Genomic DNA, 12,758 nt, shown 5'->3' on the forward strand with positions numbered 1-12,758 from the left:
TCAACTGTTGACAGGTTTTAACTAGTGTGCATATGCTTCAGTAATCTGCTATCATAAAATGTCCTACTTTCCAAATTCCTTCTTGTTTTTTCCATTGATTTTGTGACACATCATTGTCTTTTGTAACAGAAAAGAATATCCAGTAGTATCTTGATTATGTGTAATCTGAGGTAATAATTATGTTACTAGTAAATTGACACTTTTCACTAGTGATAAACTATTGTGAGGATAGGATTTACTTTTCTATTGTCTCAAGAGAGTTTTAAACAGCAGTTGTTGCCTGGTTTTATTTTAGTGAAACGAAAGCCTAATGATAGTGGAGTATAATACTGCAGAAGCATGTTGAGACTGGTGCTTCTCTCTCTCTCTCTCTTTATTTTTTATAGTAAATTATCATGCACTTTTTAATGTTGTGGTGTGCATTTTAATTTAGCTAAGGCTCTTTAATTTACAGAATGTCACCGTCGGTACGAGACTGATTTTGTTGAATATTTCTAAAGTATATTTTTTTTACTTGAAAATAGTTTAGGAAATTTTATTTACACTATTGCTCTTCATATTATACTGTTTTTGTACTTCTATAATGTGTGCTTCTTGGTAAAAACTTTCAGACAAATATGGATCACTTTTTTTCAGTGAGATACATTTGTTTAGGTGGAAGAAGAATATCTGGAGTGGTCTATAATGTCTCATTTAAAAGAATGAGATTTTAAAAATGTTATGACATTTTCTAAGTTATTTTCAAAGCAAAAGTAATGAGAGTAGAAAATGCCATGCTATCTCTCTTCATATATAGCCACACACATGGGGTATCTAAATTATCTGAGCCATTTTAAAAATTAATTACTTCAAAAATGTTATAGATAGAACACTGGTCTTATTTATCTTGATGAACAACCCATCAAGTTTTTTTCTTGTGTTAGTATACTTCCACATGTGCATCATTTGTTGCTTCAAGAATGTCTAGGTGATACTCTTATCTCCCTTTCAGCATCTTGAAAGTCACAATCCTTACTGCATCAATTATTCTGTGGCAAAGATCCATGACACCATGCACAGGTGTCAAGTATACCTGATCTTTCACAACCCCTCACAAGAAAAAATCCAATAAGATTGTGTCATGGGAATGTGGGGACCATCGTGTCGGTACATCTATACCAATCCATTTGTCTGGGAATATGTTATTGAGGAACTCTTTTCTAGAAATGCTCCTATAACTGATCTGCAACAGAAAGGAGGAAAACTTTGAGTTGTTCATTAAGCATAATCAAACCAAAGTGTTTTATCTATAATATTTTTGAAGTTATTAATTTTTAAAATGGGTCAGATAATTTGTGGAAATTCTCTCTATTTTTTTTGTAGGTGTTTGATGAAATTCTACTATTTAAATACATACTTTTTTTCGTCAGAAAATATTTGGTCAATTGTACCTAAGTTTATATAAAAAGTTGATCACTCTGCCTCTATATATATTAACCAAAACAGTGGAACTGTTTAATAAAAAAAACTTTGTGTTTTGGTAATAGTTTTCAACCAAGAATGTGTGGTGAGCTTATTAAATTTATATGCTTTTTCCCTTTGCTTATGTGTTTTTGACTATACCTAAAAAGGAACATAAAGTACATGTCTGTGCAGTATTCCCAACTCAAAGTTTGTGCTTGTATGCGTATGTTTTGTATAAGAAGTTGTGGAAGCTATATCAGACATGTCTTTGTTTTTGATAGCTTGGTCATTCGATATTTACCCTTTTTTTTTATGAAATTTTGATTTTAGAATATTTTCAGTACATTTCAAAATTATTGTAATACTTTCTGAACTTGTATTTTATATACAGTCGTAAAAAAGCTTCAACATTCTTCCCATCTGTTGGTTGACATTAAACGTTTCAATGTCACTCTCTTGTTTACACATTCAGACTTAATAGTGAAATTTTTGTACCCGTGCCTGTACTTTTGTTTTGCATTCATTGACTTTAAATGTAGATGCCATTCTATTAGGTTTTGCTACATCTCTTTGGTTTACGATACGTAATAGTAAACAGTAATCAGTTGTTAGTTTTACAAACTAAATGATCAAGGTTTTGGAATTTGCAGGACTTTTTAGATGCCTTTGAGAAGCTCTTACACTTGGGATTAAACAAAGAGCAAGAGAGAGAAATTATCCTTGTTACTATGGACTGCTGTCTTCAGGAGAGTCATTTCAACCCTTATTATGGTCACTTGATACAGAGATTCTGTGGAGCTGACCGCAGGTTTCAGGTATTTAAGATAATCAGTATTAAAAAGTATTTCTTCTTCTTTAAAGATTAATTCTTTCAGTTCTTTTCTATTAATTACCATAAAAATACCTTGACTTTTGAAATGATTTTTTTTACCCTTTTTCTTCTTGAAGTAACAACACAGAAATTGCAGTATAGGAAAATTTACAACCCCCACCCCTTCCCCCCAATTTATGTTCTTTAAATAAAGATGTTTGAAATTCGATGATTTTGATTATAGAAAATTTCCACATTTGTAGTGGTGAATAATTTCATACGAATATCTAGGAAACAACAGAATTAATTTGAACATTAGTTTTTCTTGAACATCTTTAAACATTATAAATTTATGAGATTCATGAGTAAAGTAAGTTAACAAGGAATGTTTATACTATTTTTTGATTTAAGGAAATATAACAGTAATTTTTTTATAATTTCTAATTTACTCCTTAGTTAAGCATGAGATCTAGTAGATACTGATAGCATATACTTTGGAAAAATAATGTCCTACTTGTATAAATAATATGATTTAAAGATACTTTTTTTCAGTTAAGAACCTTTATATGTGATACTTAAGTGTGTGCCTCCATTTATCAATTGTGTAATTTTATTTTTTAGATGGCGCTTCAGTTTGCTCTATGGGATAAGTTCAAAGAGCTTGGGAATTTAAAAAAACACCAACTGACAAATTTAGCTCAACTTTTAGTTCATCAGCTGACCCATAATGCTCTGCCTTTGTCAGTGCTAAAAGTGAGTACCATAGTTTTAGTTAACTGATTTTTTTAGCTTTATTTTGTATACAGTTTAATGTAAAACTTTGTTGACTAAATTTTATAATTAAAACTGTATTTTAGATTAGGAAAACAAAGTAGGCAACTTCTTACCCTTGTTTTTTTTTTCAACTTAAATTTGTGAAAAATTCTGAAATAAAAGTAACTTAATATATTTCATGTTGAGTGAATTTTTTATTCCTTTTGTTGGAATGTGCATGGACTGTAAACCTGAAGGTCCATGGTTTGCACTTTGTGACAGGCTGTGCATTATAAGAGTGATGGTCAAATCCTATTATTCGGTCACATAAGAATGGCCTGAGTATTGGTGATGGGTGCTACTAACTAGCTGTGCAGCTTTCACCTAGTGTACAAGTTAAAAACTAGTTGCATTTAGTTCACCTAGCCCTTATTTTGCTTTTTATGAACATCTAAGACAAACAAATCCTCTGTCTTTGGGTTAACATAATATTTTCGTAGTTCAAAAAAGTTTTAAATTTTTATTATAATCCCAAATTAAAAACTATTTCAAAGTTACTTTTTTATTATTATTCTGGAACATTTACCTTAAAAAGATTTATTTTACTTTAAACATTATTGAAAATGTAATGAATTCTTAATGTTTAATTGTTTACATTTTCTAAATTTATAATCTGCAAATCATTGTCTTGTATGTTATAAACAATGGAGAAATATCATAGGAAAAAAATCTTATACCTGAAAAGGTAATATGTTTTCTGTATTTTAACTAACAGATGTGTTTGATAATAAACTTTGAAATAGTGATTTAGTTTTACATATATTATGTAAAATTTAGAGTTTATTATTTTAAGAAATTGGTGTCAACTTCTTGTGTGTCCTGAAGATTATCTGATAGTGCTTCTTCATATTAAAAAGTTAGAGAAAGTTTTCAATATTTGTAGATATGAAGAAACGTAAAACATTTCATTACAATTTTCTGATAATAAAATGATTGAAATTTACAGACTAATTTTATTAGTCTTTTCATAACAGTTGTGAGAAAATTATTTTATGGCGTTAAGTTTAATAGGCCATCTGTTTCTTTTTTTAAGTAATTATCATTTGTTGCCTCATTCATTTACCCTGTCTAATTAGTTGTATTAAATCTTAATTTTAATGTAAAAAACTGAACAAGAGTTTGTTTAGAAACAATGACATTTTATCTTATAAGAAACATTACAAATAAAGATCTTCCTGGCACTGGTGTAGTTTTTCTTTCAACTTGAACAACTAATCACATTATGGAACTTGTTGAAAATGTTTGCTCTTAACATTTCCTGTGATAATCTAAAATTTTAAGTTACATTGGTAAATGTGTTTTGTACCATCAATCAAATAGATTACTGCAATTTCAGAAAATGGTATCATTTGTTATCTATAACATAAAATAGTTGTCAGTATTGCACTTAAAAGAATTCACTAAGTTCTTGTTATTTGAATATCTTTCGGGTTTATTATAGTAACTTCTTTGCCCAGTTATGTTTCTCAGATAATTAATGTAAACACCTTTGCATTATGTTATAGACATTGTTCAATAAGTGGTAATTCACTGTAATATATTTTAAATACAAAATCAATGTTTTCTTTCTAGGTCATTCATTTTGCAGAAATGGACAAAACTTTGGTTCGTTTCTTGCGACAGATTCTCCTTGCCATTCTTCTCCACGACTCTGAGGAAACTTGTCAAAGTGTATTCTTACGTATTGCTCCTGCCCCTAAGTTGAAGGTTTTACGGGAAGGGCTTAGACTCTTTATGCATCATTTTCTATTACGAAAGAAAGACAGGCTTACAAAGGATATCATTCCTAAGCTTCAGATGAGGGTTCAGTTAGCAGAGGAAGCACTTAATTCAGCAGAGAAAAAAATGAGGCTTTGACATTTTTGTAAGTCATTTTGTTAATTACTGGGAATAACCTGTGGTATTGAAATGTCAAGAGTGTAAACTTACAGCAAAAGAATGAATTTACTCTGCAGAAATGAATTTCATTAATAAGAAAAGAGTATACAAATTTCTAACTTATGAAAAAAGCCAAGAATGAGATATCATTAGTAAACCAATACTTAATCTTAGGTATGTTTAATAGGAAAAGGGTCTGTTATAAATAATATTCAGATTAGAACAGAATGTTCTTTACATTGTGAATATTTTGTTATAAATTAAAGACAGAACAAAATTAAAGAAAAAGTTGACTATGGACTAAATGAAAGTCATAAAACTAGTGGAGAATCATTTTTTTCAGAACCACCATTTTATGCATAACCAATTACCTTTTAATTACACTTAGCTTCAAGTTTTGCCCTAGCTTTTGTTATGCTTGTGTCACTTGTCTCCCATTCTCATTTAATAATAATAATACTGAATAATATGTAGGCTAATATTGCTCAATTTTTGGGGGCCATTAAATGATGACTTGTATGTCCAAATTGAAAAATGCATGCTCCACTGGTTGCAATGTTACCATGCTTAAGTGATTATGCATGTGTCATGTTTATTATTCATTAAATTAGAAAAATTGCCATGAATGGTAATGAATTTGTACTTTCCAGTCATGTTTAAATTAATACTTTTTTCAGCATTTAAAGTGTTATATATAAATATGTGTATGAATTTATTTTTTTAACTATAATCTTTTATTTCTTTGGTTTGTCATTAAATTGTATCCCATCCTTTCTACTGAGAGTTTATTGATAGAACATGGCTGAGAGTATGACATTACCTCACACCCAAACTCAGCTAGTAATAATCACGCCACTTCTTTCTCGAACCTTCCTAGATTGGGGGGTAGTCTGGTATATATAAGATGGTGACAATGTGTAGGTAGTGAGTAATTGATCTGCAGTCGGAGAGTATTGTTGAAGTTAACGTTTGTTATAGCATTTGTTTTAGCTCGAATGTTGAAATTAAGTGTATCATAAAGTTATATTCAGAAAGAGTAAACCAGTTTTATTAAGTAAGGACTTGTGTCGCTAAAGTTTCTTCGGAACGAAGTTACGGAAAATTAATTAAGAAACGGAGACATAACAATATGTTTTGTAAATTATGATTATGTTATTGGCTGTTGCTTCACTGCTTTTACCCGTTAGACTCCTGGCCTAGTTCGTGTGTTACCAAACTTTGGTTTTTGTATTGCTTAAATGTTTAATCCACTTTAATTTTGAGTCATATGTTAGTCCTAGGAATTTTGTAGCCTGAAGAAGTGCTCTGTTCATTTGTAGTTTCGGTGGGTCATTTTGGTGTTTTGTTATTTTTGCCAAACCTACCAATTGATTATTTGGGACATTAATTTTAATGCCATATTTTTCGATGTGGCAGTTTGAAAAAGTGCTCCCAGTCCATCAACTGCAGCCATAAACCTCCAACCTCAATTAAATAAAATAGTCAATTACTGCCTCTGTGAATTGTGGCGAGTACCAATGATTCAGATCTTTTAAAGGCACAGACAGAATGAATAGAATAGGGCCAACCACACCTGCCTCATGAGTAAATGACTCTTAGAAGGTTCTCTCACCATTGATTCTACACTTTTTGTTTTTCCAAAAAGTTTGATAGCCATTGAATAATACCGCGTGGCAGTTCCAATTTGGACGTGCAGAACCTAAGACCATTATGTCATACAGTATCGAATGTCTTCTCAATATTGAGGAAACATACAACAGTACATTCTTTTTTTGTTAAAGCTGACTATGATGAATCTAACTAAATGATCAGTTGTTTATCTGAATTTCCTGAATCCATTCTGTACTTCAGGTGATTTAAATATTATCTCCAGGAATGTGTTACTGATTATTTTGTCCCCCAGTGGGACAGCAGTAAATAATTCTTCAGATTTTAAATGCTAAAATCAGGGGTTCAGTTAACCTGATATGGCTTTGCTATAAGAAAATGCATATGCTGATTATTCATTCTAGAATTTGGTATGGAATTGGCAGTGTCATTTGTCAAAGACACAGAACCAACAGACACAAAAGGTCTAAATTCCTCCCTGACTTTATATCAGTGGCTGAATCAACAACAGTGGGTGATCTGGTGAAACTATGTCCATATATGGACACAGATGCACTGGGTGTTGCCTCCTTTTCTTTTTCAAACACCAACAATCGGACATAACATGACCAGGTTTTTTACATAAATGGCAGACAGGTCTTAATGGTTTTGATGAAGTTTTATCATGACTGTCAGAAAATTTCGGAGCTGGATTGCTTAGAAGTATCCTCAACATTAGTGGACTGAACAGATACAGGTTTTTGCTGAAATGGCAGGAATTTCTTTTTATGAAAATTGGTTTTGTGTGTTAAAGTGTAATCATCAGAAAGAGCAGCTGCTTCCTGTAGGTAGTGTTTCACGTGTACAATGTCGATCAAAATAAACTTTTTTCATGGGCAAATTCCATTTAAGTTTGATTATCTTGCTTGCGATAACCTCAACTTTTGACAATAAGCCTCAGGTATTAACTTGTATGCTTTGAGGATAGCTGCTTTAACCTTATCATAATTCATACAATCTTCTAGAGAGAGAGTGACATAAGTTTCTTGTGCTTTACCAGTTAAAACAATTTGTTACAATAATGACCATTTTTTGGTGGGCCATTCCATGGTTTGGGCAACCTTCTCAAAATGTTGGAAACATTTATCAACTTCATTTTCATTGAATAGTGGTACTTTAACGTATTGATTAAGTTCAAAGTTGTTATTTTTTCTTGGTTGATTGGAGTTGAGTCTAATTTCCATTTCTTTCGGCTTAATTTATTTTTCGACTTCAATGCAAGCTTTTTCAGCCTTGAAACATTTATTTTCTCTTTCAGCTTTGATATGAGTTTATTCTTTCTCACCTTTGATACGAGCTTGTTCTTTCTTTTTTTGGCTTCCATACGAGCTCATTCTAGTTTGAATTTTAGCTCAATTTCTAGCGTATCTTTATCAATCAACTCCGACTGGCCAGTGGGGACACTAGAATATTCTTCTAATACTTCCTCAGGCAACAAATCTTCAATGACTGGTATTTGAATAATACACTTTTTTTTATCATTCATTTTGTAACTTCTAGTTCTGAAACTTTGTCAATTTCGAGCAATTAATTTTTGTTATATCTTTCTAGTTGTTCGAGGGAGGATGATTCAAGAAAATCTTGATAATCAGACATTAATAAATAATAAATAAATCGAATTTTGTCTGATTCAGATCCCAGATGAGCCCCCAGTTTATTATGTTACATATTACAATTTATCCCAGACGATCCTCCTATTTATTACATAACATTATAATTTCAAATAGCTTGAAACTGAGTTAAAATGCAATATTATTCTCTGTCTTCTAAATAGAGCCTACAATCTTACCTAATGCTATTTAGCCCTTCGCAAAGAAATTACTTCCATACAAAACATTATCTTTCAAAATGGCTACCCTATGCATTTCTTGGAGAAAATAACTTTCTCATTTCTAATTAATTTCTTTGTCAAACCTTCTAAGATACCCACTGTACCTAAGCTTCCCTTATACACCTGCTTACCAAATCTCAGGAGACAGAGCTTCCTTATCACGAAATAGTTGAAAAAGTTATGTAACATTTACTATCCCCAAATTGACCTGAAAGTCATTATGAAACCCAACTTTAGACTAAAAATTTTTTTCAACTACAAAGATCATTTGCTGTCTGCCAGTTGTTCACATCTCGTCTACTTATACACATGCAGAGATTGTAGGGCCTCCTATACTAATGAAACAAAACATCACCTTAAAGTACGAGCATGTGAACATATGGGCATATCTATAAAAACTGGAAGAAAGGTTACAAATCCTCCCAACTCTGCTATCTATCAACACAATACTGAAACAGGACATCTGGTTTCTCTCTCAAACTTAAAATTCTTTCAGCAGCCAAACATGATACCCAACTTCTTATAAAAGAACCATTATACATGAAAACTCTTCTCACATCCCTAAATAACACACAGTCTGCACTGGATTTAAACCTATTTTAACTATTTAACACAATACAGAAACAGGACATCTGGTTTCTCTCTCAAACTTAAAATTCTTTTAGCAGCCAAACATGGTACTGAACTTCTTATAAAAGAAACATTATACATGAAAACTCTTCTCACATCCCTAAATAACACACAGTCTGCACTGGATTTAAACCTATTTTAACTATTTCACTTGGTTTTTATTTTTTCATGTTGTATTTGTATATTTGATTTGTTTATTTCTTGTGTATATATTTCTGTTGTAATTATGAATATTGTTTGTTTGTTTTGTAACCCTAGATTACTGCTGATGGAATTATGACGATTCTGAAACTTCCAATAAATGCTTCCTGTTATTATGTTTGTGTTTTGTTTCATTGTTAAGTTATACCTAAAAATTTTGCCAATGGGACAACATTTGGAAGAGCTCTTTTTAAGTATTTTTCAGGAGGATTTCTTAATGTTTTAGTCAATTTTGAAAAAGAGAAGATTTGTTTGAGGAACAATTATTTTTATCCTGTGTTTCAGACAGTATTCAACAATTTCATTTAGAACATGTTGTAGACTTGTATCTGCTATCAAAGGAGTTGATGAGCTCTTCCAAATCGTCCACAAATTAGGATGTTAGACTAAAATTATTATGATAAATTATACATGATAAAAAAGAGTAGGGCAAAGTATGGGGCTAACTACCCTTCCCTGTGGAACACCTTTCTCAGGAGTAAAATACTCCGAGTAGGTGCCTTTCTCATTTATTCTACATTTTCTATTTTCTAAAAAGTTAGATAACTAGCGATTAGGTAATTCTAATTGTTTTAATTTATATCTTAAATCATTATGCCATATAATGTCAAATGCTTTCTCTATATCAAGAAAGAGGGCCACAGTGCATTTCTTATGATTAAAGCTGTCTATTACGGTTTCAGTTAACCTAACCAAATGATCTGTTGAATTTTCTGAAACCATTTTGAACTTTGGGTAATTTTGATGCGATCTCCAGAAAATTTGAGATCCTATTGTTAATAATTATTTCTAAAATTTTACCTACACAACTAATTAAACTGATAAGTCTGTAATTTTCTGGCTTGTTTGCTGGTTTACCTTCCTTCAAGAACATAAGTACATTTGCTTGCTTCCAAGAGGCAGGGATGTATCCTAAATTTTAGGGATAGATTAAATAATACAGTTAGGGGATCAAACAATTTCTGAATACCTTTCTTTAATAATATAGTTTGTATTTGGTCTCTGGTGCTTTGTTTCTTGTTTGTTTTATGGATAATATAAATTTTATTGTATTTGTGATTTTTTGTGCTGGATTGTGATTATTGTTTTGAGGGATTATTGTAGTGGTCGGAAATTTTGGTGTCTATAATTCTTGATTTCTTTGAACATATTAATTTACTTAATTATAAAAGTGTTTATTGATGTCTTTTACATGTTTTGTGTAATTGTTCTTTAAAAGCTTCTGCTTTTTGTTTATTTGTGAAGTCTATTTTATTATTGTGATGTCAGGTTTGATATTTGCGAGTGTTCTGATTGTCAGTGAATCTTTTCAAGTATGTCCAAAATCTCTTAGGTTCTGTACCCAAACAGCACAATGACATCCATTGTTGGCCAGACAACAGCAAAAATATTGGGCCAGCATTGGATACCAAAATAGGTCTGGCATCGAACTGCACAGTGGGCCAATATCAGCCCGATTTCTTTGGTCCTATATCAGCAGCCGATTCTATGCTGATTTTCGTTTAATATAGATTCTACATATTAGTTATAGAATATAAACGTATTTTCACTTTATGCTATTGAAATATCTTGTATATGATGGATTTATCGTTTCAAATATATTTTGTTTTTAATTTGTGTGTATGATTAATGAATTTCATTACAACCTGTAGTTTTCAGTTATATATATATTTGTAAAGAATATTATTGATAGTGACAGGTACATTGAATGCTATAATACTTTTTCCCCTTTTAAAACTTCAAACAAGTTTTAGTTTTTGGACCAAATAAAAGAAACTTAGCAATGCATTTCTTTAATAGGAACATGCTGCTTTGTTTTAACTCAGATTTAATTTACACCAACAACAATTCTTAACATTAGAAATGTTAGTATAATAGATGAATGCGTAACTAGTTTGTATTTAAATCTTAAAAATCAAAAGCTTAAAAAGACCATTAACACAAAACGAATGTTTATTATTTCAGTAGTAAAACACAGTTTACATTCAAATACAGTAAGGATTTTTTTTTTTTTTTACATTTATTATTGTGAATATCACGTACATTAATAGATACAAGTTATTTAAAAGAAAATGTGTGTGTATATATATATTAATTGTCAGTCTTTGCCTATTTACAAATATATCTCTCCTTCCTGCCTCCATCACAGTCACCTGCTAACTGGAACCACCTTTTGTTGAATGATTCTATCTCATCATCTGCAGCATTTGATGAAAATGAGTTCTTTCTAACAGGATTTGTTTGAAGAGTAAGGGTCTTTAGTTAAAATTCAGAATTATTATATATATATGTAATAAATTTATTACCATGCTGGAATAGATGTATATATATATATGTATAAATTAAAAAAGGGTAAACGATAAACAAATGTCCAGTTGAGCATGTTCATATACTGATGCACTAATACCAGTTACTGAACTTAAATAAAAGAACAAATGAAATAAAGAAACTTACAGTTAACAACAATTTGCAGCTTTAGATTCTTGAATGCATGTTTGCCATGTGCACCACTCCAGTTCATTTGACTTGCCAATGGATTGGCAATGATGCAATTCATTATGTGAGAAGCAGTTTCTTTAGTGTTAATGCCCCCTGTTGTTTCCAAGTGAGCTACCTGTAATTAAAAAAAAGGTCTTCTAATATTTGCATTTTACAAATAATGTGCTACTACATACCATTGCAATAAACATGTGTAACATCTTATTAATCAAATAGATTTCTACTTTTGCTTCTCTAATAGTTTTTCTGATCTTTATGTCATCTATTTTATAAGTGGAAAAGCTTACAATGTCTCTTTATATCCACATTATCTTTAAGTTTTTGTTTTTTTTCAATTGTGTCATTGGTATGAAAGCTGGAAATTGGAAAAGAGACATCTTCAGGCAGTTCTGCACTCTCGACTTGTGTGTTGCTTGTTAAATGGCTAAGAATTTGATTCAGCAGCAAAGTATGTTGCAATTGTTGCTGTTGCATCTTTTCCATTATAAGCAAAAGATGTCTCTCAATAGCTAAAGAAGCAGAAAAATAATTTGAATACTACACAATCAACTAATATCAATTTTAACATTTATCAGCATACCTTTGAGTCATTGTCTGATGCAGATTGAGTTGGGTGTCAACATCAACTGAATTATATTTCAACAAAAGGAGCACATTTTTAAAGCATGGTGTACATGTTACAGATGCATAAAAGTAATTACCATTACATGGAAATTCATCAAGATTTCCAACTGGCTCAGATGATGTTTGTTTTAATTTGTTTTTTATCCTTGGTGTTGCAGTCAAGGTGATAAAGTTTGTGCTGAAGGTTCAAAACATTGAGTTGTTATGGCTTGAACATTTGCTACTCTGAAGGAAGTGCTCAGTTGTGCTGCAAATAAAAAGACAAGCTTTAATATTACCTCAGTTATACATAAAATGGTAAGAATTTTTTTCCTATCATGGTGGCCAGGTGGTTAGGTCACTTGACTTGCAATATGAGGGTCGCGGGTTCGAATCCTCGTC

General features: G+C 31.1%; 1 protein-coding gene across 4 annotated transcripts in view; it reads left to right on the top strand.

Moving 5' to 3' along the window:
* The window catches only part of LOC106459515 (nucleolar MIF4G domain-containing protein 1-like), a 57,091-nt gene that overhangs the window by 29,827 nt on the left and 14,506 nt on the right, over positions 1-12,758 (top strand). Inside the window, exons 13-16 of one of the 4 annotated variants that reach the window (XM_022386023.1) lie at positions 2,094-2,258; positions 2,876-3,007; positions 4,640-4,931; positions 10,588-11,872. In XM_022386023.1, the coding sequence (XP_022241731.1) occupies positions 2,094-2,258; positions 2,876-3,007; positions 4,640-4,924 (582 nt within the window). In that variant the 3' untranslated portion in view covers positions 4,925-4,931; positions 10,588-11,872. Of the gene's footprint in view, positions 1-2,093; positions 2,259-2,875; positions 3,008-4,639; positions 4,932-10,587; positions 11,873-12,758 lie in introns of those variants that run through there. The other 3 variants (XM_013919142.2, XM_022386024.1, XM_022386025.1) reach the window with 3 other exon arrangements.

The sequence above is a fragment of the Limulus polyphemus genome, unplaced genomic scaffold (assembly GCF_000517525.1).
Source record: "Limulus polyphemus unplaced genomic scaffold, Limulus_polyphemus-2.1.2 Scaffold621, whole genome shotgun sequence".
Lineage (NCBI taxonomy): Eukaryota > Metazoa > Arthropoda > Merostomata > Xiphosura > Limulidae > Limulus > Limulus polyphemus.